The sequence below is a fragment of the Cygnus olor genome, chromosome 3, assembly GCF_009769625.2.
Source record: "Cygnus olor isolate bCygOlo1 chromosome 3, bCygOlo1.pri.v2, whole genome shotgun sequence".
In the NCBI taxonomy this organism is placed as follows: domain Eukaryota; kingdom Metazoa; phylum Chordata; class Aves; order Anseriformes; family Anatidae; genus Cygnus; species Cygnus olor.
Genome location: NC_049171.1, coordinates 92,623,207 through 92,650,765, shown reverse-complemented (window position 1 = coordinate 92,650,765; position 27,559 = coordinate 92,623,207). Strand labels below are relative to the sequence as shown.

The 27,559-nt window shown below is 39.2% G+C and overlaps 1 protein-coding gene across 4 annotated transcripts in view; it reads left to right on the top strand.

The window, feature by feature from the left end:
- Nucleotides 1–27,559, top strand: part of CRIPT (CXXC repeat containing interactor of PDZ3 domain) — a 66,072-nt gene that overhangs the window by 2,789 nt on the left and 35,724 nt on the right. Inside the window, exon 5 of one of the 4 annotated variants that reach the window (XM_040553472.1) lies at nt 1,461–2,179. The exons of the other annotated variants lie outside the window; for them this stretch is intronic. Within the exon in view, the coding sequence (XP_040409406.1) occupies nt 1,461–1,525 (65 nt within the window). The 3' untranslated portion in view covers nt 1,526–2,179. Of the gene's footprint in view, nt 1–1,460; nt 2,180–27,559 lie in introns of those variants that run through there. 4 annotated transcript variants of the gene reach the window in all.

The window sequence follows — 27,559 nt, the reverse complement described above, 5'->3', positions numbered from 1 at the left end:
TTCTCTGAGGGGGAAGAAAGAACAACATGAACTCAGTTACATTAGTAATACTGAAGAACCCCCACAGACACAGGTTGAACCAATTGCTAGCTGTAGAGCAACAGCTAACCAGTAGTAAGTTTTGTTTATGGAATGACGTTAATTGTTCTATAACTGTGCACAGTGTCACTGAGTCAGTGGTTTAGCAGTCTGCTGTAGGAATGTTGCCTTTCCTAGTTGCTAGATGCTCACCAGATGGCTGCCTGAATCCTGTATGGTAGAACCTTGTTCTTTCTTAAACTTATTGTTTTGGGTGGCCTTCAGGATTTCGTCTTTGCTTGCTCGTGTATCTTTCCAGGTAGAAACCTCATAAAAGTCAGAGCTTAATCTTCAAGTGCTTTAGGTTCTAGTTCTGACCATCAACGACTAAGGTTGTGGCATGTTTCTTGAAGCGGGTGCAGTATTACTGCTTGGTGCTTCAACTGTTGCGTAGCTCTGAAATTCAGAGACCTAAAGTTAATTACTCCTCAATTTAGACCTGGAGTGAACAGTGGGTGGGCTGGATTTTGAACTCCAGAACAAATCTCCTGGCATGTTCCCCGCTGTTCTCCTTCCTAGGGGACTCTCAGATGTGTGTCCAGTCACATGATGTCAATATATAAAAGCCCGTGATTTGGAGAGAGGCAACAGAAATAGTTGTCACGATGTTTTTTTTTTGTCTGCTGATGAACAGTCTTGTAAAAGGAGATGTGGTCCTACTGGACAGAAGACTTGGCACCTTTCAGTTTTAGAAAAAGAGGGAAACACTGAGAAACTCCCTCCTTTGCCCCTGCCAAACTTGTGTACTTTTCGCTACTCCTGTTTTCTGTCTTGCCGCTCTTTGGGTTTAGGTCAAAGTCTTCTGTGTCAACAGTGGTCATCTTCACTTCGACTCTCGCGCATTGTTAGTGTCCGTTATTTATCTCTTCTGTTACTCTAAATAGTTTAATTCTATGAAATTGTACTCAACTTTCTCAATTGCCTAAAGTTCCCCATCTGTTAATCTTCCATTTAGCAGTCAGTTTGCTGGTGCTTTTATTTCCTTAGCTTAGCTACTTTTCTCAGGCTACAGGACTTACAAAGTTTAATAACACACCATTTTTTAATTGTTTGCCAGATGGGAGCCTTTCCTGGCTGCCCTCCAGTATTCGAGCAAATTACGGAGGCTTCAGGTGCTGTTATGAATCATAATGCTCTCAAAATAGAGCTTATTTTGTAAGTGGAAGTATTACACATATGCTGCAAATACTGATTTGTGTTAGAAATCATATTACTGCTTCTGAATTAGCAATATCTGGTGAGGGGGTGCACATGCAGATTGTCAATGAGTGCTCATTTAACATTTACTTGAAAATTATCTTTATAAAAACATAGAGGCTATGTTTTGAAGAAAAAACCTTAATGATTTTTGAATAATTTACACACCTTTTGTGTGCTTATAGGCATCTGCTCAATGTGTGGCAAGAAGGTCTTGGATACGAAGAACTACAAGCAAACCTCTGTCTAATTATATTGATCAGTCTTTTCATGAACTTTAACTAAGGCATCTTTGTACATTAACCGTTCTCTGAAATCATTTGTGAATATCAATTTCTGGAAGATAATACATTTACATGGAATGAGATGAGAGATAAAGACTGCCTGATTGTATAGAAATGTACATGATATTTGATTTTTGTTGTTTTAGCACTAATGTTAACTGATACTTAAGGTAATGGTTTGCAGCAACTGCTACAGTTCAAAGTGACAGGTTGAAACTATGTTACCATCGTAACATCCTTGAGATTAACGCTTCCATTGTTCTGTAGCTGCATCTCGAGTCTCTTGCTTGTCTGGTAGTAATGCTTTATAGATGTGTAAAATATGAGGTTATTTCACCTCGTTGAAGTAGCATCTTTGTTTAGGTATGCATATTTATAATTCCTCTCATCCCTATTATGTCCTGTACTTTGAAGTGCTGCTTTTCAGAGTTTGATTCAATTGTTCTGTTGAAACAGTAGGGTTCTTTGTATTGCAGCTTGTTAATCTACTAAAATGCAGTGTGTTACTCTGCCAGTTTGTACTTTTGCAGTAAGACTGAGCTGTTCTCCTAGCAACCCCTAAGGAGTTCTACATACAGCATTTGGTGGCCCAAGGCAATAAAATAATGAGCATAAATTTCTAATTCTAGGTCTCGGTCTCCTTATTTCCTAAGTTAGTCTGGTTTTTAAACCATTGCTTGTAAACTGACTCTTGAATTCTATGATGTAATTGTTTATACACATGTCAAATTTGAAAGATCAAAACTGGCTGCCTTCTCAGCATTTGTTTGAGATAAGACTTGAAGCAAGCAGCTGTGAACATGTGAGGCTGAGTGTGACTCTGCATTTCTTTTGTCCTTTTGTTCATTTCTACATAAGAGCAATTTCTGTTATGAAGAGTAATAACTGTTTACTGTGCATGCAGCTTATAGGAAAAGAATATTGCTCTAATTCTTGGTGGAGTTTTAATTAGACTTATTTAAGTGTTTACTCTTCCTGCCATATCTTCTTGTCAATCTCTTAGGGTTCTGCAACTTTCTTTCAACTATAACAGAAGAACTATCCATGGGCATTTCCCTGTGAATAGATATTCTGCTTTAGGGTTCCTTTTGTTCTCTTTTCTAACGCATGACTAATGGTGACTGAACAACCACTGTTCTTTCTGTGTGAGTGGGAGAAAATAAAGAGTACTGGTGATAAAGTTACTCTCTTTGCTTCTAGCTTGTGCTGTGCTGTGGTTGTGCTGTAAGTAGCCTTCAAAAAGGGGTAGCTTGACATTTCCTGTCATCCTTAAATATCCATTCTTGAGCATTCGGAAAAGCGTCTTCTCCAAATGTATTGACATCCTGCAATTACTAAAATGGTAATTCTTTTGTTTACTGAGCAGCTTTGTCAGGATGATGGGTCTCCCAAAAGAAAAGAGGAATACTGCTACCTTTCATTTTTCAAGTGTCACCTACACGAACAATTGATCAAAGGTTTGGGGATTAGCTGGCAGCCTGCAGCTTTATGTCTGCATAGTGGTGTCCAGTTGTTTCCAAGCAAATCAAGGAGTTGTAATGTTACTGCACATCTCCATGGCACATTCATTGTACAGATGGAAAAAAATATCTATAATGGGCTTCAAGTTTTGTAGCAGGTGCTTGTTGGCAGAGTGTATGGTTCTATATCCTTACCTGGTCGCTTGTTTTAGTCCCAAAACGGAGCTCAATAAAGTGTAGCAGGCCTAAGAAAAGTTGTTTTTAAGCTGTTCTTGTGCACTCTTATGTCTTAAGCTATACTATCATAAGAACGAAAAAGAAGGCATTATGTGCAACTAATGCAAGAAATGGGGTCAAGTTTGTTTGTTTTCATGTTGATTTTCTTTGGATTTAGCAAAAAATGCATGTATGTCTACGTAAATCAGTGTGCCTGTTTACTAGCTTAAATGGATGAAGAACTGTAATTTAGAAGATTGGTACAACTTTAAAAGTATTTCAACCACCTGAAAACAAATTATGAGGTCACTGTGAAAGCCAAGTACATACACGGATCACTGTCCTACGTAGCAACAATTCTGTAACACACAGACCCTGATGACAGTCACAAAGCACAAATAGAACCATAGTTAATGCAAAGCATGTGTTTTGGAGAAAATCTTTCCTTTGTCATGACGGAGACAATGATTTGTAGTGAGGGAAGAGTTAACAGAATTCAGTTATTGTATGCTGGTTTTATTGTAAGGCATTGAAGGACCTTGCTTGAAAGTACTTATTTTCTGACTTTTTTTTTTTGTGTCTTCTACCATTGTAAGGTATTTTTGTGTAACTGGTATCCCTTATCATACTGGCAGTATCACATTAAATGTATAAAGACTATTAGAAGTAACAGTTGTAAACCAAGTAATTCTAAGCATCTGAAAAAATTAACTGGGGTTTATAGCTGCAAGGCAGTTTTTGATGTAGTAAGTAGCATTTAAAAACAATTGCAAGAAGTCCCATGCTGATGAAAGGAAATCTAAAAATCACAGTTTCGGTGGGTTTTAGGATTTCTAAGCTTCTCTGTAAGTCTTTGATAGGACTTCCTGTGTTTTTTAGATCATCGATTCTTTTTTTTTTTTTTCTGGTACATTTTATTTTGTTTCTTCTCTCTTAATTGAGTTAGGAGATGTTAAGCATTTTTCCAACTTATCCTTACCTTCAGACTTTTGTAAGACTTGTTTAAGGTGATTTCAGCTGGCAGATTCTCTGATATTCTCCAAACTCTTCACCCTTTGTGGATGCATCCTGTAAGATTAGTTTTGCCATTCTGTAAACAAAACTTTTCTTGTTGTCCTAACATTTTTTAATATCTTTATTTCAAAAGTTTGGCTGTTTGTAATTTGTGAATGCAGCGTATCAATTCAATGTTTATTACACAGTGGAAATACTGGCACTGAATGAACTCTTACCTCATTTTGTAACAGATGTAAAAAATATAATCCTTTGTTGACAATTATTTTGTGAATAGAGCTTTTATGCTCTTGTATCCCATTACTGAGAAGCTGCTTTTGCATATTATAATGTATTTCAGGTGAAAAAAAGGAGGTGAACTGGCTTGTTGTTGTTTGGTTAGTTGGTTTTTTTTTTTTTTTTTTTTGTAGGGAGGGTGTTTACGGTGGATACAAACTGTGGCTTGCTGTGCTAGTGGTTTGTCCTTACTTAGGAGCTTCCATCTGTACCTCTGAACCCTTTTTAGTCTCATGAGAGGCCCAGTTCCTGAAGTCCGTGTAAAATTTGTCGATGTAAGAGTCAGCTTCAGAAATGCCAGTTTTCTTCAGAAAGTGTTGTTTTGGAGAGCTTCTACTGGAAGTAAAGACCACAAGCCCTGTCCTGTGCTTCTGAGCTGCGCTACCATTCAAAGCAATTTTGGTAAATTAACTTAAAGTTAACTTTTAAATTCATATACAGCTCCAGTATAATGGAATTGTCATACAAACACATTTTTTGTTGATATTAGAAATTTCTCATCAGCATGTGATTCTTTTCCTGCAATATTACACCTTGAAAAGCAAAAGAAAATTTGTTATGGAAAGTTGCCATTTTTGTTTAATGTAGTAAGAAGAACACATTAATGTTCCCAGATGATCAGACTGTCCTCTAGTTCCCAGGTTATGTAAGAGACTTGTGCTGCCAAATTTAGTTGGATTAGAATTTTTCTCAGTACTACTGAATTCCTATACTCTCTTTGCTGTTTCTGCATGTTAGAAGTATTAGTGAGCTAAGTACGAACAATGTTTTGATGCAGATTATTGAGAGAAAAAGAGGGGATAGCTATAAAAATGTTACTGGGCATGTAGCAGCCAGTGGGATGAAAATTGAACAGAAGCCACTGAAGGGTCCTTGTTGTCTCAGGGTGTCCTTGCATTGTTCCCAGCCTTGCTGTTTGATATCCTGTTTTTACTGCTGCATAAGCTAGAGAAAGGACCATCCAGGCTAGTCATTTGGAGATGCCACTACAAGACACTAGGACTATGTGAACTCTCCCTTGTAGATTTTTTCCCCCTTCTTAGGCTTATTGTGTTCCTCATAAAAAGCAGTGCAAGAAAGACTTTGTCTTATATGCAGGGATGACACTGACCTCTTTGCATTGAGTTTTTCTTGAGAGTGGCCCAGACTTGCACCAATATTAAGCAAAATAAGAGATGTACAGATGTCAGATTGTAAGTCTGTTCCTCCTACGTACTTGTTCTGGTATCCCTTCCTGCAATCAGCCCATCTCTCCATGCTGCCTCAGTGCACAGATACTCCGGTTCTGTACTGGCTGAGCCTTGCCCTGCCCCGGGTCAGTTAGACCAGGACCCTCTGCCAATTTTACTGTCACAAATTCTGGGGCAGAATGACTGATGCCTTTGTATTATCAGTAAACACGAGATATGTGCAAAAATTAATAAACAATAGACTGAATTAAGCAGCTGCGCGTAGTAACACAATGAACCATGTCACTACATTTTCCTGACAGAGCGATATGTTTCCCAGCCATGGAAAGAGTCCACAACATGAGAAATGCATTATTCATTGAAAGACAGTAAGCCAAGAGAAGGAGCAAACTACATAGCCAGGGACAGTAGAACGCTCTGTAGATGACAAGAAAGCAAATGTAAGATTTCTTAGGGTTAGTATCAGGGAAGAAAAGGGCTTTTTCATGGTGCAAGTGAAATGTACAGAGAGAATTTCAGTACCTCTAAAATTCCAGTGCTAATGTTCGAACCATGGTATTTAAATTAAGTAAAGATAGTACTTCTGAATGTGTTTGGATATCATTTTTTGCTGTCACAAGTATATGCAGGTAGCATTTGATTAGTTAAAGGAGTTTTGTTTATTGTTTACATCACAAAGTTTTGTTTCCAGTGCCTTCAGGGGAAGTACAATGACTTTAGTTTGTAGAATTTGCCTGTAGTCCCATGTTACTCTTCCTTGTGTCAAAAGATCTGCTTCAGCAGGGTCCTTGTGCCAGGCCCTCTGACCTGCACTTAGCTGGCAAAGTTCAGCTGTATGTGTAGGCACTCTTTACACTGCATCTATGGACAGACAGGTTTAAAAACAAAGAGGCAAGCTTGAGCAAGGGAAGTTAGAACTAATCCTGGGGACTAGAAGTAATGCAGATGGATGTTAGTGTGAAACCCTCCTAAATCAGGTGTACCACCACTGACAGAGTAACACGGACTTAGGGCAATGGCTCCTTAGGTTTAATATGGCATAATTTAGTTTGCAATAGGGCTGCTACACTGAGAATAAGATTCTGAGAGTAAAGGTGTTTAAAAAAACTCCACAACCTCAGACAAGTCATTATTGAAACCGGGTTTTCTGATCTCCTGTAATTATATATATATATATATATATATATATATATAAATATTCTAAAGAAGGGCTCCTTTCTGTCATTTGCTTTGGATGTTGGAGAATCCAAGGGATGTTGCTGCCCAGTCACTGACTTAAAATATTCATTGCTTAATAGAGAATACTAGAACTATCTTCTCAGTGAGCAGTGGTTCTGCACAAGATTGTGTGCCTGTCTCTTTTGCTTATATTGTCTTACCAGGTCATTGATTTAGAAAGGTGGCAGGGTGCAAAACCATATACCAGTGACAGGAAAACTCATCTTGAATGTCATCAGAGAACGAACACATTGCCACATCACAGCTGAGGTTTGCTATTAAGCAAAGATATTTTTACCATCCCAGTCAGCAGAACTGGATGGACAATCTGATTAGGCATGAGGACAGCCCTTACAAATAAGGGCCAAATGTTTCTTTTAGTGAAGATTATAAATGTGCCGCATTGTGAAGAGCAGTTGGCTTTGAAGTGATTCTCTTACTCCTGGACTTATGCTTTTATGGAAGAAGCTATCATCTGAAATTCATCAGAAACTGATTTTTCATCAGCTTTTATGGGTGGGGGCTGCAGTTCGCTTAGCAAAACATGCATGAGGTGTACACGTGTTCACTGTGTCTGGCAAACACCAGCAGAAGACTTGGGTTCTCTGTCGATAAGGAGTGCTTACTTCACCCGCTTTAGGACAACAGGAACAGATGTGTTGAAGGGACCTGGAAGAATTTGATTGAAATCTTGCCAAGAAACTAAAGGGAAAACTGAGGGCAGCCTTTTCCATGTGGGTATTGCTGGTGAAGATTGCTTTCTTGCATGGTTCATGAAGACAAACATTTGTGAGATGGAACTGTTTTTTTGCCTTGATGCCATTCATTTGCAGTAAATGGCAAGTGTATTTTTCAGGCGCTACTGAAGTGATGGCCAAATAACTACCTAATTAAGCAGGCATTTCCAGACTAGCTTTCAAGTGGTAGAGAAGCTCCAGAAACTACTTCTCTCCTTTCTGTCTCTCTGCACTGAAAGACACAGACTGAACTTGGCGATGTTAGCAATTCATTAAGGGTGTTTTTCAGAGCAAATCATAAGAACTTCCTGCAAATGCACTTACTACGTGCTTGTCTGCCAAGTCTTATTGGGAAAACAAATGTTGAGATTTTATTTTTTTTCTGCCTCATCATAGTTATGATGATTAAATATCAGCATTGTTAACTGTTTCAGTTCATATGCAAACGCACAGAACTCAGAGTTGCCATTTTCTACTGGTTAATGGGTCTCAGCACAGGCATCTTAAACACTGTTACTAGGCCATTTTACAGGGAATCATTGCTGGCCATTGATTTTCTTTTATTGGTTTTGCTGACATAAAGGTAAGGATTTTAAGTTTATGCAATTTTCAGATTGTCATGAACGCTTACTGTTCTGATACATTTACTCCTGTTCACTAGCACATCGGTGTAACTGGGCCTGTGTGATGAACGGCATTCATGGCTGTTAAGTAGTTAGCATGTAACCCTGTTCTATTGCTTTCTTGTTATTGATTAAAATAATTAAATTCATAGAATCATGGAATAGTTTGGATTGGAAGGGACCTTAAAGACCATCTAATTCCAACCCCCTGCCATGTGCAGGGACACCTCCCACCAGACCAGGTTGCCCAAAGCCCCATCCAGCCTGGCCTTGAACACCTCCAGGGATGGGGCATCCACAGCTTCTCTGGGCAGCCTGTGCCAGTGCCTCACCACCCTCAGAGTAAAGAATTTCCTCCTAACATCTAATCTAAATCTACCCTTTTTTTAGTTTAAAAATCCTCTCCAGTATAAGTCTATATATATGACAAGGTCATGAGGCTAGTTCGGAGGTGAATATATAGATTAGCCAGGTTTTGACAAGTGCACCTCTCACATGCTAGCTGTAAAATGAAGTTTTATAAAGACTGCTCTACCATAAAGTGCCATAGGCTCTGGCTTTATTCCTTTCTTTATACTGATAATGAAAAGACAGTGCTCAATTGAGGGAGGAAATGGTAACACTAGCAACAGTAAAAGCGTGTGGTGCACAAGTGCACGCTTCTGTCCTTGAGCACTTGATAAGTGTTTATTTTCCCTTGCAACAGCAGGCAAGGTAGATAAATAAGAACCATTTGGTTGATCTGTCTAAGGCTACCAAGGAAGGTGGTCAGGTTGGAGTTAGAACTTATTTTTTTAAAATGTGGCATGTGTATATTGATAGGAGATGGCTTGTCCCTCTGTTGTGTGTAATACTTACTGTATAATTTACTGTCTGACCAGGGCAGAATAAGACAAGAGTTCAACACAGGAGCCCATATAATGAAGGAGTTGATTAATTCAGAAACCAAATAGAGCACAGTTTTTATGTTTTTTGTGTTGTTTTTTTTTCCTGGAAAACCATTTGAACAGTTTTCCAAACCACTTAATGTTTATGTGCACTTGCATATACATAAGTTTTACCACCAGTACTTAATAATTTGGGCTATACAGCTAGTTAATTTGTATAAAGATTTTCTCTTTTTAATTGTTCAACTTTCAGTGTTGGTTAAATTTAGGCAGGGAATGTGGTATTGAACATTTCATACATAAAACAGTATCAGTTTAACTCTCTTATTTGGACAACTATGAGTTTTAATGTATTCTCCCAATTCTACCTAAGTTTAAAGCATATCCAGGTTGTTATAAGACAACATTTTATCAAGAAGATGAGTCAAGAGGGATATGGTGCATTGAGGAGTACACAACTATCTCTGAAAGCACGTTTGCATGTGGAAAATGTTACATTTATAAAATGGATACAACCAAGAACACCGTAGAAAGAACAGATATTAAAATCAAACAATAATAAAATAAATCAATAATAAAGAAAACCCCCAAACATCTATAGATGATAAACTTTTGATTCAAAATCAGGTTAACGGTCACATTATGGTACTGCACAGTATGAATAAGGTACAAAACATGGCCTGTTCATGTTAATACACAGAAAATGTCACTTGTTCCTTCTTATTTATAACTGCTGATTTACTGTTATTGTGGGCTTATTTCCAATAAGGCTTTAATAAAAATCCAGCTTGCCACTAGCAGATAAATAGCAATGCAATACCAGGTGATCTTTTCCCTGTGCATAAGGATCTGGAAAGACTGTTTGATTCCAGAGATCTTAAGAAATGGCGTAACATTACCTTATTGTTTCTGCAAAAAGTGGCAAATGGAACTGCTGAACTGGAGTTTCCAGCTATCAATAAATAAATTACCTTCACAGGAGGAACATGGTAGCCTGTTTACTGATGATTAAGCATTCTCCATGTAATAAAACATGCTGAAAGTACACTACTGTTTTACTGTAATGTTATAGACTTTGCATGGTATGTCATTATATGGTGTGTTATGTCATTCAACCCATTGCAAACCTGTTCTAGGAAATTGCTTTAGCATAAGGAAAAGGATTAAGAATATTTTTTTGGCACAGAGGTCTAAAAAACACAGCTTCATCCTCGCTTCTTTGGATCCTGCAGAAGGCACCATAAACGCTCCATGTATCCGAAGAGTTGTAATTTCAGGATGTTGAAGCATTTGTGCTGAGAAAAGGGGCAGTTCTGGAAAATAATGGCTCTCTGCAGCCACTTACTTTCATTCTAGTCCACTTAGCCAAATTTCTGCTGATGAGTTTTAGAAATGAGCAAGTAATTGCCTCACTATTTCTCCAGTGGTCTGTGACTTCCAAAGGGCAGCTAACCAGTCAGCACTTTCTGTAGCAGTGTGAAACTTGCCATACCACCTGCGAGTTTTAGCTTGCACTCTAATTCTGCCAGCCAGCCAGGATGGAGGACACTGTAAAAGCAGATTCCATGAATCCTGTATCTTCTGCCTGTTCAAAGGGGAAACTGGCTATAGAAACCTTTTTTTTTCCTTTTATTTTTCCTTTTTTTTCGTTTTTTTTTTTGGTTTTGTTTTAGTTTTATTTAATCTTATTAGTGCATCTTTTGGAAAGTAGACCATAGAATACTTTGAAATAGGACAGAATCCTCAAGATTAGGGCTCCAGACCCTTAAAGGTCACCTAGAATGTGATTTCAGTGAAAATCTCACCAAAATGCCTTATTATCTTTGTAGATCTGTAGTTAAGTTCGTCTTCTGGGGGCTTTGTTAGTAGTTACTTGGGATGAGTTGGTTTGTCTTTAATTTTTTTGGGTGGAAATGAGTAGGTCATTTTAGACTCCAGCTAGCAAAGTGTTACAGTGGCATTGTGCTGCCAACAGTGAGAAAACACCTTGTCTGTTTTTTGTTGGGTAGCTATGAATTAAGTACTTGCATACTCTAGCAAGAGTTTTAGAAGACTGCAAGGTGCTAACAAGAAGTGAGAGCAAAGCTGTGAAATCGCTGTTGTTCTCATATGGACTCTCCAAACTTAACACATACGTAACACATATGGTGATCAGTTTCTGGCAATTGTTTTTACTGTTAGTACCATTAAACTGTGATTCAGGAGCTGTTTCCATTTCATTCTTGATCAGCATCATGAACTCTTCCATGGATTTTGGATCTTCTTGCAAGCATGCAGGAATGGCGCTGTTGACTGGCCTGCTGCTTGTCAACTCTAAGCATTGCCACACATATATGTCCACAAAATGGCTTGTTAGATGTTTGGCCTTAGTTTACTATCACAGAATCACAGCATGGTTGAGGTTGGAAGGGACCTCTGGAGGTCATCTGGTCCAAACCTACCTGCTCAGGCAGGGCCCCCTAGAATTGCTTGCTCAGGAAATATTCTGAAGTCTTTTAAGTCTGGATAAAAGTTCACAAGAGTATCATTAGAAAAGCTCTGAAATGAACTGCTGTTTTCAGTAATGAATGTGTAAGTATGTTTCATTTAATCAGAAAATCCGTATATCTCTGTATTCCCCTTTCCCATAGGAATAATTTACCTTTTATCTTTAGACCTCTAGATTGAAATTCATGGTGAAATTCTGACTGAAGACAAGTCCACCTTCGTTGTCTTGGGAATCAGATACCTAGCAAGTGTTAAGGGGTACTTAACAGTACTTGTGAAATACTGTTGAGATGGTCCTGCTGCACTCCAGGTACCCTCCATTTAAAGAAGGTATTAGGGACACCTGGTCCTATTAGCGTAAGCCAGGGAAGTACGCGCCTTGCATTATATGGTTCAGCTATGGATGAACCCATTTTCCTTTGCCTTCTAGCCCAGCTTTTGTCAGGCTGGAGTTACATCAGCATCCATCCATGGATGTTTTAACCCATCAAGTTTATACATGTAGTTATGATCCTCTGAAATCAGTATATGAAAAACAATGCTTTTTCTGTGAGACATCTGCCAAACAAAACAAAGAGATCATATTTTACTAGTGTGATCTATTTCTAGTGCATTATCAGTTCTGCTATCACAATTGTAAAACGATCTCCAATGTCCATGTGTTGCAGTTCAGAAGTTCAGAGTACAGTAGAAATACAGTATGGTCACTGACACATTTTTATTATTTTTGTTTCTTTGGTATGTGGACCATTCTTTTTCTTTTTTTTTCAAACTTAGGGCATATGCTGATTATTTGATAGCCTCAGCCTGTTCAACAAAATTTCAGTTGTGAGAAATCTTTTTGCCTACCCAAAAAAAAAGGCACCAGTCTGAGAGTTATAGGTATCCCTGATTTGCTTACAAAAGTAATCTGGCAAACCTCGCAGATGACCAGCAGGGTCACGAGCAGCTGCCAGTAAAATAAGTATGCCTGGTGGTTAGATCTTAACTAAGCAGATCACAGAATAATCACCCTTCATACAGGATTTAGCTCCCTGCCAAGTCCCTCACCACTGAGAAGTCTGGGCAATAGGAAAATATTTGCAGCATGCCTATGAGGCTATTTCAGTTCAGGGTGAGGTGCCAACTCCTCAATTATGTGCCTCTCACAGGGAACACCTCCTGCCAATTTTTTCCTGCCTGTAGATGATGGCAAGTGTTTTATATGCAACCTTTCAAGAAGTCTGATTGGGATGTAGGTTTAGAAGAGACAACATTACCATGGTCTGAAAGACCATTGCTGGAAATACAGCTGGAAATAACTACACAAACTATAATAAAATTCTATTATGTAAACTCTAATTTCCTACCAAATAAAAATCTTTTGACATCACTGTTATAATCTGTTAGTGGTACAAACAAACCACAGACTATCTGCACTGTTCTTGTTGTCTGTAAGACCACAGCACAATTGCAGTACCAAGATGTAAGTCTTAGCTGCGAATCCAACCCTTTGAGTGATTCACCACTTACTTCTGAAAATGAGACTTGCCTCCTGCACCTTAACTGTAGCATTCCACAGATCATTTGGTTGTCCATATACAAGCAATTCCCTTGCAAACTTGCTACATGCAACAACTTTCTTTTTAAGTATCTAGTGTGTACCTGCAAAAAGAGCATAAATGCTGAATGACTAGTAGGAGTGATCCTGAAAGGAAAGGTGAAGGCTAAATAAAGCAAGGACTGAGGAGGATTTCTGTGCCAGTTCTATGGGGCTGCCCATGGTCACAGCAGCACTAATCAGGAATAAAAAAGAATTCAACTCTAAGAAATATCAGTTACCCTTTTCTAGCATAGTAAAATATAAATGTTAGAAATATGAATACATACATGTCATGTTGTATAAGTGCTTATGTATGTAGAGAACATGTCTTAGTGATTAGCAAAAAGAAGACCCAATATAAATTAGAGACTACGTTCTGCTGCAAATAACCACTAGATTATTAATCAATGAGAATCAAACTTTTCTGGAGGGAAATAACAAAAATGTGGAAATGGAGAAGAAGATAAAATCAACTATTCAAGTCAGGAATTTCCATCTGCCAAAGTAAATCATGATTAAAACGGTAATTCAAATGATTAAATCAGTCTACTTTGAGGCACAGCTTATAGATGTCTGGCTCACAGGCAGGATTTTTGGTGAGGAGGAAAGCAGGCAGTTAGATTTTTGCAATTTCCAAGTGATACAAGCTGCCAAGGATTAGCATGGAGTGTGCACTGGTGCCATAAAAAGAGAAAACTTCAGGTAAGCAGCACTGGTATAGATAAAGTGTATAACTGAAGAAAAAAGTTGTTGTTCTACTGCAGAGAAAAAACAATCAGCTTTATTCAGATGTCATTCTTAACAAATGAAGGTATTGGGAGTTTCAGTTGTGAAAGGATTTCAAGATAGTGAATGCAAAATTTGGATTAAGTTTGTCTAACTGGGTAGAGATAATTCTTTAGCATAGTTTGCATAGTGTTTACCTGAGCAATACTCCTGCTATAGGCATTCACTTCAGTGGGAATTCTGAATATCTAGAGGAGTGCAGATTTATCCCTTACTAGGCCATGAGCTTTCTGCTATCTAGCTGTAGAAGTAAATATAACTGGACTGCTTTATGCCACAGGTACAACTACTTTCCCATTTCATCCTTCTTTCCAACTATCCTCCTAAGAAGCTACTGTTTTACATATTTCTTTATGTATCCTTTATTCTCTTTACTATTATATTATTTACTATTATATTCAGTTTTATTTTCTTTTATTCAACACGACATCCAAGACTCTGAAAAAAACACCTTTTCCATAAAACAGCTGGAGATTAATTGACTTGCAAAAGAAGGGTGTTAAATGGTGCTTATAAAGGGAAAACCTGCCAATATCCTCGATGATCATCATCTCGTCATGACCTTCATCAGATAACATCACTGAGCATACCTGAAAGGACAGAAATGAGCTTTTAGTGGAAAGCAAATATCTGACATATGGAAAACTGCCCTAGGGGTACTCACAGTTGTACAGCAACAAATGAGCCCTACAGACCAAAAAGCCAAAGAGAAATTTGCTGAATGGGAAAATGGGAAGTGCGGGTATACATTCCAGCACTTGAAAACAGCTTTGGGATTAGTGTGTTCTGAGCTGAAGAAATCTGAAGTTGACCTATTGTGGTTACTCTGAAGGATGAGTAGGAATAGGAGTTTGCATCCAAACTTGCCCTTTCATCTTTCCATCTGTTCAAGAAGGTGAGGGTTCAAAAAGTGAGAGTTCAAAAGTGAGCATTGAAAGCTCTGGGTTCAAAATCTGACTCAGGTACATTTCCAGTCTTGAGCCATTCACCTGGATAAGAAAGTGGCAGAGATTTCACCAAGTTTGAATTCTGACAAATTTTAATCCCAGTCACAATGTGGTAATTATTTAGGATTAAATTTGATTTTCTTTAGCTGTTTTGCCGGTCACAAATCAAGACCCATTAACATGGTCTTCTAAATGTGGGGTCTTATATAACACTCATAAGGTCGTTTTCCAGTACTCTGACAATGACGTGAATTTGTTATACAGAAAAAATCAAATGAACTCTGGAAAATCAAAGTAGAACCCCAAGTTTACAAGTAGTGAGTGTCCTGATGTGAGGGGATGAGAAAGTAGCCCCCCATGCACACTGTAGCAGAAGAGGAACCTCCTCCCAGACTTTGAATTACAACGAAGCAGAATCAAGCTGACACACAGAAGCCATGATCGCTGAATGAAATGAGTCACAGCAAAAGCACTAGGTAAAGGATTATTTTCAGTTTCATAGACAAAAGGCTGCAGCCCAGAAAGAAGTGAGCATTTATTTGAGAGAAAGGAAATTTTCCAGGATTACAAGAAACTGAGCAGAAGAGGCAATTTTTTTTAAGGATTTTTTTTGGGTTTAGCAATTCTCACATTTTCCATAATGTGCCTCTCTTTTGTACTTAATTCCCTCCAGTTATCTGTCATTTTCTTCATTCCAATCCTTCTTTTAAGTCATTGTTCTAGTGCTGCCTAAAAATCTCATTACTAGTTATTAACAATGCGACAACATTATCATAGCTTTAAACTTACTAAAGAATTGAGCATCTTGCCAGTGGAGAAACAGAGAAACTGACAACTGAAATTATAAAAAGAAGGGAAAAGCACAGTCAGGCTAAGTGTGAAGGATGAGCTCTACAAATCTCTCTTCTCATCGCCTGCTAAGTGTTCATTTTTTTAAATTGCTCCTAGATAATGTTTTGGTCAGACTACTGCCTGACCTGGTGTATGACCTGGTTCAGTGAAGCACCATGTTAGCCCAGGCAATCTCCATGTGAACAGAGGTAGCAGATACATGTAAACACTTTCAAAACCTGGTCTTTGGTTTTAATATTAAATTATCATACATAATTAAAGGAGAAACGTCTTAAAAGGTGGCTTTGAATAGGTTCTCAGAATGAAAGATAAACAAAAATGTGCATGTCGATGTTTGTTCTTATTTTTATTTCATTAATAACAAATATGTTTGTAACCACTTGCTGATTTTTCTTTGAGTGGAGATAAGTATTTTAGTTGGTCTTTAAATACTGACTCATTTTAACTCATACTGAAATGCTTGCCCTTGACATACTTACAGCAGAAGGATAGGAGGACTTCCTAACCTACTGTTATGTGAATATCCAGAGTTAAAAAGGTAAGACTATCAGTGGTAGAAGTAATGGGTGGAAAGGATTTCTGAAGGAATGTGAAGAAGATTTTAAAGCATACAAATTTAATCTGTAGGAGTGAAGTTCGGATTATTTATCATCCCCGTTACTAAAAATGGCAAAAAAGAAATAAAAACCCTGTTCAGTTTTGGAAGCAGGACCCTTTCTTATTTTAATAAAGAATCTTTTTTTTTTTTTTAATTAAAAAGATTCTTTGTACATGTGTCTGATTTGGCTGACCCTTGAGTTAAAATAGGCTATCACAGCAACAGGGTGTCATTAAGTAAAAAATTATCGCTCAAGAAGCAGGAATACAGTGCTCCTCTTAAAAAAAAACAAACAAAAAAAAAAACAGCCAGCACCTGGGCTCCATCCTTTGTATCAGGAATGTCTGGTTTTCCTGACCTTGGGAGGCACATGCTAAAATCTTATTATGGCTGGGAGCTGTAAGTCATATTTCACATACTGCAGGAGACAATGGGTGGAGAATCTGCAGTTGACTCACTCCCTTTTATGCTTGACTCTTCAAAACCCCCTGGGACACAGTTGGATACCTACCATATGGCACAGCCTTGACATCAGCTATGTATGTGATGCTCAAAAGTCTGTACATTGGACACTCCTGATCAGCATCCTTCTCAATCCTCAAACTAGAGAGGTCAATGTTAAAGAAATACAGATATAACAAGGAATTTAAAACAGCCTCCAAAAGGATGATATAAAATGATACTACTATCATGGATTAGCTGTTGCAAAGACAATTCTGGGTAATCAGACAGTTAAGCAAGGTGTAATGGCTACCTCTAGTTTGAGACAGACAGCAGAATTCTGTGCAGAGCGAACAGAGGTGCAGAGTCAGACCTTACACTGCCCTAACATTGTGACTGGCTCAGGATGGGGCTCTGGGAGCCTTCCTCCACAGCCCTGCTAGAACAACCCGTTCTTTGGTTTAGGACCTTCTGACAGGGAAAGGGACCTCTTGTGACAGCACACTGAATAACAAGGGTGTAGGTAGTAGAGAATCCCATTATAACAACTTCTGGGAGTGCATCTCCTAGTTGACTGATGTTGAAACTTCTTTCTTTTGGGGAAAGGCTGTCTTTACACAGCTCAGCGCAGCACAGTGAGGCTCAGTGCGGCAAGGCACAGCCACCTGCCTCTTGCTTCAGCTGCACGCTGCCTGATACCTGCAGACCCCATGCTCCCCTGGCCCAGTCCCAGCCCAACTCCCTTCCTGCATCCAGCATCCAACTGAAGCTACCTTTGAGATGCCAAACAACCCGTTCTCCTGAGTCTTGCTTCATGTGTCATGACACTCCAACCATCCAGGCTTTCCTCAATGATACATCTGCACTTTACCCCACCTTACTACGAAGTCAATCTTGCACTGTGTTTAGAAGATGTTCATTACAAAGATAATTGTAAAGCTTGCAAAACACGTGTGTGAGCTGTGCACACAGCAGTAAGTGCAGGGCACGCTTACCCCATTTGATACACAGAGCCAAGTTGTGAAGTTGTGTACCGGACAAATTAGAACAAGGTAAAATCTGTTCATACCTATTAATCTGAGACAACACCTTTATGTAGAGCAGTGGCTGTTCTGGATCAAATGGTAGATAATAATCTGCAATTTCTCCTTGATTTTGCCATATACAAGAAGTATGACATTCTTAATTTTCATTTTACTCAAGCAATTAACTGAAAATAGTCTATGAACCACTGGCAATCATCTCAGGTATGCCATCTCATGGATGGATCTGCAAGGTCTGGAAAAGAGAAATGGTACCCGTTCAGCTCCACAGAAACATCAGAAATTATAGACTCATCAGCATAACTTTGTGCCCTGGAGAGTTTTGGCATAAACCACTGAAGAAAGAATATATGAGTGCCTAGTTAAGACACTGCTAACCATCCACCTACAAGCCCCCCACACCAATCTGTCATTAGATGAACCGGTCTAATTTTCTTTAGGAGAATAACTAGCTTGGTAAGAAACTGAGGAAATGTAGATGTATGTACAGAAAATAACCACCTCTGTAGCAGTGCAGCAGAAAAGTATGTGGAACAAAGTATTTTACAAAATGCATCTGAGTCAACTCAATAGTGTCATTCTAGGCTGAATGGACAGGGCTGTCATATTTTAAACAGGGGAAGTAATTATTCTGCTCTATTTGATCATTTTAAAGGCTTAGTTGGAAAACTTTGTCCTGATGGCCGATAATAAAATAAACAAATAAATAAATAAATAAATTTAAAGCAAAGCTTAAGGAATGAGTTTGTTCTCTTAAAAAAAAAGAGGTTATAGGTAGAGATTTTAACAGTTTTCCAGTGCGTGAATGGTTGTTAGTAAAATGTAGTGCTCAGCTGTTCTTCATCCTTACAATAGTAAGTTACCATCATTTAGCTAGCATAAATACTACTTATAATGTTTTTACAAAGTTCTAGTTTTATTTGGTGGGTATTCTACAAAAAAAAAAAAATTGTTCTAATTCTCCCAAAGTTTTCGTGCAACCTTTGATCCATCCACATTTGATTAAAGCTGGGTACAGAAAAAAATCTTGACTCAAAAACTTACGAAACAAGAATAGCATTACTCCACAGTGTGGAACTTCCACCAGCTTTCACAACTCTCCACGAAAATCAAACCCCAAAACCTAACCAACTAACCACAAGCACCGTTAGTCCTACAGGAAAAGAGAGGAACCCTTCCCAAGCCCCAGTCAGCTTCCTGGGGCACTTACCTGGGGTGAAGCATGCTTAGGTAGGGACGCCTATTTAACTTGAATCAGAGCACCACATCGAAGCTTCCCATACTGTATTTATGAATACCTTATGAATAAGAATGTAAAAAAAATGCTTAAGAGAAGAGCAGTTGGAAATACATAAAGAGAGAACCTAACAGCCCATCCTGAGAAGAGCAATCCATCAAGAATTCATGTCTACCTGTTAAAGTAAGCATGGCCTAATAGGCTTGTTGACCAGGGGGTTTTTGCCTTATGAATCTGGATTATCAGATACTGATTTGTTTTAGAAAAGTTTTCTTGTTTACCTATTACTATTCCAGCTAAATCCCCATTATAGTGCAGGTTTAGGTCAGAGTTAATCATAGAGAATCATAGAATAGCCTGGGTTGAAATGGACCTTAAAGATCATCTAGTTTCAACCCCCCTGCTCTGGGCAGGGTTGCCAACCACTAAAGCAGGCTGCCCAGAGCCACATCGAGCCTGGATGGACTAGGTGCCATAAACAGAAGTTCGTTTTGCTACTGATATTGTACTGGTGTTTACTTGCAAGGATGAACCTAAAGTGTTACAGCATGACTTGCAAGTGTAGGTGTTAATCAGACTGATAAAGAATAATAAGGAACATGAAGTCAGTTCCTTGAAACTTTATCCATGATCCCCTGATTTGGTGGGAGAGTCTGCATGCCCATTATGGATCAGGGTACACAGGCGGTACCACAAATTCTTTCCTGCTAGCAGTTTTGTTATGAATAGCAACGCAGTGTTAGACATCCGGGTATGTAGAGCTAATAAAGTATTTAGACATTTTTATGAGCAGCATATTATGAGACTGCTGTTGCAATAGTTTCTATGTTGAAGAAATTTGGGTACAGCAGATGAGCAGTAGATCATACACAGAATTAGATGGGGCGATCAGTAATCTTTTCTGTACCAGTGACTGAGCCTTGGAATTTCAAATAGCTATTCGTATATGCATAAGCATTCACATATATAAATGTTTGTTTAAGCGGTGTTTTATTTTATACGTGAAACAGGTTTCCCTCTAGAAAAAATAACCTCATGCATTCTTACACATTTTTGCAGATCTTCTCACATCTTACAGTTACATGTTACAAATCTTACAGTTTGATTTATACAGGAATCAACGCAGACTATAATGCTTTAGTTTAAGCAGCAATTTTTCATCCCATTCCATATTATCTCATGATAAACTTAATTTTTCCAACATGCTACATGTCTTTCCTCCTTTTAAAATTTTGGGTGGTGGTATTTTTTTTATTTTGACAGGCTCTGACATGATGGGAGTTCTGATTCTGTTGAGAGTCTTCGGGAAAAGTCAAGGCACGGGGAATAAATTGTCCAGCATAGTGAGACAGAGGCATTAGCAATACCAAGCATTTCAAAGTGAATCAGACCTCCAAACTATGAAGCTGATTTAAAAATCATAGCATTTCACCACAAGTCATTTTAGGGGGGTGGACATGGCCTTCTTATTTTTGAGGTCTTAGGATTTATGTTTTTCTACCTTTCTCTGTAGTGCTAAAGGCAGTTAACTTACTTCATAACTTTTTTTTTTTTTTTAAAGATGAAAGCTGAGAGTTTCACCTAACTCTGGAAAGTTAAGTCAAGAGATTGCATGTCATGAAATTCATGCAATTATGAACAGCACTGAGATCCTACCTTCTCTCCAATTCAATAAAGACCCAGAAAGGGCAAAACCATCTGTTTTCTATATTAGATTTTTACTTTCTGGAATAAATCCTGGAATGAATGTAACTGATACTCAGCTCCAGCTCAGCTTCCACTGCAGTAAATGAAACAGTTTCTGGTCATTTCAATAAGAGCTGGAGCAGAACTTCACGAGCAATGCTCTTTTTCACGTCTCTGTGCTCAGAAAACAATTCAGGACTTTGTGACAGTTTGCTAACCCACTTTAAATATGGAGAACCTAATGGAAAAAAGAATTGTGATGTCAGATCAAGCTGGGCACATAAACGTGCCTCAATCTAACTTCGTTTCAGGTCAATAGGAACTTTCCATTAACTTCACTGGGCGTTGAACCAAGCCAGATAAATCAAAGCCTAGGCATAAGTTTAAAATCTGGATGGTATCTAAATAAAACTGACAGCCTAGAGTGAGACCCTGGGTAATAAGCTTAATGCATTGCCAAACCAAAATTCAGGGGGCATGTGCACAGCATTATAAATAAATCCAGGCAAAGTGCATCAAAGGGTGGGGGAGAATTGTTTTGTCATTGAAAACTTAAGTGAGTAGATTTTAAAAAAGCAGCAAGTAAAACCTAGATTAAATTATCAAACATATTTTTAGGCTATTTAATGTGTAAAAAGTTCTAGGTGTATCTTTTGACTAGGTTATTGCTGCAAGAAGTAATTTTCCGTAAGTCCTACGGATGTAATATTTGCATATCTGACTGCCATCTGTGTGAACACATTCAATCAAAAGTGACTCAGACCAGGATTTTTGTAATGTTGGTAATAGATGCGTTAAATCAGGGTCTGTGAATGCTCTTCACAAACGACATTTATTAAGACTGGATTCTGTTAATGACACTGCAGAGTGCTGCATTTGGCAAGCGGTAAAGATGAAATGTAGCAGTCGTACACTGGCAGTTTGTCTGCTTTGTCCTGCTGTCACTCAGAAATGTCACTCACAGCTTTCCTCATTTCAGCCCTGACATGCTTTTGTGGTTTCTGTGTGCTTAGTTTCGAAGAGTTCCTTGTGGTGATTATTGTAATGCCATATGTTTCGAGAGCAGACGAGATCTGAGTAACATTGAATTGTTAATCGCATTCCTTGCCTCCAACACATCTCTGATTCCATCCAGAACACCCTCTAGCATGGCTTTGCTTCACTCCTCTCCACTGAGACTTCTCTTGTTGCACTCTCAAAAGCCCGACGGCCTGTGGCCTCACTTCATTTTCAAATTCCTTTCCCTTTCTGCTGTTTCTGATGTGGCCCCTTACCCTTTCACTGCAATGTCCTCCCCCTGAGGCTTAGTCAGCTGATGCTGCCAGGGAGATCAGTCCACTGATTTAGCTTTTGGGTGTTCTTCTTTGTGAGACTTCTATTTGAAGTCTCTGGTTTCTTTTCTTTCAGCCTTTACAGCCTTGGTTATGATGCCACTACTCGCTTGCATAGATTCAGCTGCCATCTTACTTGTTAGCCAGAGGTCCCTTCCAGCCACCCCCGAAGCAAACGTGGTATCACAGGAACTGGGGGGTGCAGGAGTCCTCCACAGAGCCCCCAGTTTAACCCTCCTAGCCCACCAAGGCAGGATAGGAATCTGTAGATCATTCCTAGCATACGTTTATCTCACCCATTACTGACAGAAGCTTCTGGGGGCTTCTTTCAGGACTCTTGTACTAGAACACTTACCCTGCATAAATCTCCCATGTTGAAAATAAAACCACTTAAAACTGATCCAACTCAAAGCTGAAAGGAAAGAAAGTTATTAAATATCCTCTTATCCTTACTTCCCTTTAGAAAATTTATCATTTGCCTAACTCAATTTTTCCCTTTTTTGAAATCTGTTCTTTCAAACTTGCCTTACAGGTCATGTTTTTTAAACTTCTTGTCACTTTGGTTGCTTCTCCTGTGTGCTACCTAGCTTGCCTGCACCTTTCTTGAAGAGTGATACACAAATAGGACATAGGGATCCAACTGAGGCCTCATCATTGCTGAATACAGCAGATTAATCAGTTCTAGTCTTACATAAGATACTTATTTTAATGCATCCCGGACTGGTATTTTTCTCTATTTATAACGGAAGCATAATGCCTTGGAATTAGTCTGACACAGAGGTTAAGATGATCAAAGCTGACAAGATCTCAGGGTTTCCATGCATGATCATCAGCAGAAGCACAGTGTTCACTGATGTTAAGTTATTCAATGTTTCAGTTATTATGCTGATCATTTGCAGCTGCCATCTTCTCCCCTCTGTTCTTGGGTTGCCTTGCCTCTGTTGGCTTGCCTGCCTCTTGGTTTGCCTCTGTTCTTGGCTTGCACATACAGTTAGCATTGAACTGGCCAGGACTGTGGATGGAGATGCTTTGTTGGTTGCTATATCCAAATGTAGGTGATGACACAGGGGGAAAGTGAGAGCAAGAAGGTTGTTGGGAATACTATAAAGCCAAAGACTAGGCACCTAGCTCTTGTGGCATGGGGATCCTTTAAGGAAGCAATGAATAATGTTTCACTAACAAACAAATGGATAGTCAACCTGCAAACATGGGATGCTTCAAGAAAGTGCAGAAGTCAACATGTAGCTATAAATGCCATCACTGCTAGCATGCCAGAAGAGAAGTAGGTAAAACCCAGTGCTCACCAAACAGTCCTTATCCCTTCAAAGGGTGTATGTGAAACTTTGGTGAGGTCTAGAACATGAACAAGTTACCATGGAGTAGCAAACCATGCTGTAGCAGTCCAGAAGCAGCATGGTAGCTCTTTGCATTAACCCTATGGCAAGTACCAAGTTTGGTGGTAGCTTAACATTTTTGGACAATTGAAACACTTCTGCACAGCACTAGTTAAACATGCTGCATAGCAATATTAGATATCAGCCCATGGGTTATATCTTTTGGTAGGGTCCCTGGCTTTGAGTGCCTGCCGAGTGTAGAGGGCCTTGGCTAGAGCCGTCCTTGCTGTTCCTGCCAGCGCTGCCTATGCACAGCCCATGCGGAGCTGGAGCTGGGCTGGGACATGTAGCCAGCAGAGCTACGCCAATTAGCATCACCCAAGGGAACAGCTGCAGGCATCTGTGTGTGCCTTTCCACAGTCCTCAGTGCAGAGCACAACCCGCTGTGCTGGCCTTTTGGCCTCTCACCAGCGCTAAAAGATGTTCACAAGCCACAACAAGAAGCTCCTTTTTGGTGTTGGTTCTGTTGGTACAATCCTGCGTTTGATTTAAGTGGGAGGACCTTCACAGCAAGGCTCTTTCACTATGGCAAGGCTTTCTCTCTCCACTTGCAGCTCTCTTGTTCCAATCATCCCTTTTCAGCTAAAAATACCTGCTGTCAGCCCTTGTGCCATTGCAGGATCAGAATGCCCTTTTTGTATGATGCCTTGGCCAGCTGGAATCTCCTCATGGATTTTGAGTCTCTGGCTTTTCTCACATTTCACTTTCATCAAAGTTTTTTTTTTTTTTTCTTTTTTTTTCCTTTCCCAAGGCTGTTTCTGCTATTCCTTCATTGTTCTCTGGGAGAGCTGGGAGTTGCAGTTAGTATTGCAACTGTTTATTTGGGCCTACATGGGTTAATGAAGGTTTTGCCATGACTCATGAGAGCTCAGACTGTGATACATCTAAACTCTACCGAAAATTCTTTCCAGAGCCAGGTCTCCCAGCCTGAGATGTGTCGTCCTCAGCTCTCACATGTTATATTCTATGGTTTGTGATCTGATTCATTCTCTCAGCAGAATCCTTGAGCCTTTTAGCTTGAATTGCTTTCAAAGTAATAAGATACAATTTACCTTTGTTTTAACGTAGTTCTTCATGCATTATTGCTATCATTTCAGCGTATTCCTACTTATTTCTTCCTGCAATTTATCCTCCAGATTACTACTCCCCTTCCTGTCTTGCCCAGCAATGTCTTACACTTAGAATATAAAGTTCTCCTGTGACTCATATTCCAGGCAAAATGCCATCCATCCTAATAGAGTGAAACAGAGTATATATTCCTCCTATTAATTTATCCAAATCTGTTTTGTGTTCAGATCATTTTCTGTACTTTCAAATAAATCTTATTTGTTCCGAACATATTCTCAGTATCTCACCACACTTCACAGTTCAATAGACTAGACGTTATAGCTTCACTGTGAAGCATGTAATACTACGATTTTTTTTTTCCAAATGACAAATTCAGATGTAGGTAGCTTATGAAATTTGTTAGTGGTCATTAACTGGTAAACGAGCTGTGATCTGAATCAAGATCTCATTATTCCTTCTGAGCTTAACTCCTACTTCATTTTACATAAACATAGTTTTGTAGTTCAGCATGTATATAAAACTCACAATTTTGGAGCTGAAGTTTTTGGCATGATTTGTATAACATTATAAGTTTGGTTTTAATAGGGAAGAAAAAAAAAAGAAAAAAAAAGAGGTAGTTAGGAAATGCAGTTCTGACATCCAGGGCCATTTTATCACTCTAAAGATTTTATCACTCTAAAGACTCTGTTCTGTCTTGCAGGTTGAAAATTATGATGTGTTCTGACTTTGTTTTTGTAAGCTGGTTGCTAAGTCTAAAGGATGGACATCCTCTTCACAGGCTGCTCATACACCAGCCCATCAGTTCATCTGTTTTGAGCCTGAACTTCGAATGGTGAGCAGTAGCTGGTTATCTCAGCCAGCCCTGATAGCTTTTGGAGAATGAGGATGGATATATTTCCAGCCTCTTACTGGGAGTGATGTGGTTGGTAGTATTACATACTATCCAGGCATATCTAGTGGATGTGCTGCTATTTTTCCTTTTCTCTAGTCTCCAGTTAAAAAGGGTTAAGTTATAGGGCTAACTATAAATAAAACTATTTATTTGATGTTTTATTTGCTAGTGTGGAAATCTTGCTTACTGAGCACTACAGCAGTATCATTTAGTTTGCATATTCCTGACTTTGGGCTCGAGTTGATGCTGTGTTGGTGGTTTTGTCAGGACACCTAGAAACTGAAGTTGGCCTTTTGAAGCTAATCAGTCTTTGGCAGAAGATCTACAATTACAATGCTCAGAAACGAGACTGTGAAGGAATGCTTAAGGCAAGACTGCTCAATGTCTGGGCAACAGGATGCATTTGGCCCACAAAGGCCACTCATTCCCAGATGGCATGAGTTGTAGTCATGTGTCAGCAGCAACTCGGGTCTTCAGATGCCATCATTGCACAGTGTTAGTGGCAAGGACCACTCACATAATCATGGGAAATGAGGACATATGAATGTCCTGTCAGCAATCTGAGGCTTCAGCACGGGTTTTGAGACAAGCTAATGCCCATCCTGCAGATACCAGTAAGCCAAGACACCAGCTTTCCCACTGCCACAGCGCACAGCTCTATTTACCTGGGCTTCCCAGGGTGGTGGAGTCACCACAGTGAGCTGCTCGGGTGGACGTGACTTCAGCCTGGAGGTGGCTGAAAGGAGAACTGCGGTCCTTATTCCCTTTAGATTCCTAGTGAATGGGTAAAGGACTTATTTTCTGTCACTCACACTCTCTTTCTTTAGGAATATTTAACCCATCTTTGTGAAATGTAGCTGTGTCAAAGGAAGATTGAAAATGACCCCGTCCTAGGAACCTACTCTGCCCAGGTACTGTAAGCTTGGAGCATTGGACACAGCGGGCATGTGGAGTAATGCTAATCTGCAGAGGAACTGCACAGGAGATTACAGATTTAGGTTTGTTTCAGAATCAAAGCAAAGTAAGTTGCTGACATTTTTCACTACAAAATGTTTTCCATTTTTTAATGGTAATTGTGAGTCTTATTTAAGCCTTCTCAGTGTCTCAGCACTGAATTTGGTGGAGATTAATCACACAGATGTCAAATAGGCTTCTTCTCTTTTGATTTAGAAGTACATTTATGGATAGCATTAGCCCTCTTGGCTACAGAATCACATTAGAAGCACGTAGCTAGTGCCAAGAAGACAACCCACCTTATTCAATCCCAAGTCTTTTCCAATGTCACCTTCTCAGGACAGATCTTCTAACTTTCACCTGTTGTATGATTATGATCTGCATTCCTTCTTCCTACATCTGTAACTTATGTTTTATTATATTTTCTGCTTGTGTCCGGTTTATCATGCTATCCAGACTGTTATGTATTATTGACCTGTCTTCATTCTTCACAGCTGTTGTAATCTTTGTTGAGTCTTTAAGCATCAGCATCAGTTAGGCACAGGTATAATGTTGTTTTCCCCCCGGTATGTTTTTCTGTCCTATGCACCTTCCCACCATAGCTTCTGTATGTGACTTTGTTGAGGCAGCATAGTTATCGTAATTACAAGATATAACAGCAACACAGATATAGTGCTTTCTGTGTGCTCAGTCCCCTTTATGGTGAGCTACATCACATCATTTCTGTTGCCTATGGACCGGGCCTTGCTCTTTGTAAGCCTGCTTAAGAAATATCTGCAAGAGGATATCTGTAGTCTTGCAGACTGGTCTTCTAAAAGTAAATTGATTTATTTACGTACATTCTGCAGCCACAAAGGACACTGAGGCACAGCACTGTGCAGAAATCACAGTCCAGTTCCCAGGGAACAATTATACATCAAGAGCAGATCCAAGGAAGCTTCTGAAAGACTTGAGTCAGAAGGATCTAAGAAATTGTACTCACTTCACTGAGAAACTAGATGCTCTGCGCAGCTACATCGACATGTACGAGATGTTCCTTATGATAACTATTCAGATAGCATGGCCAGGATCCAGCACCTGT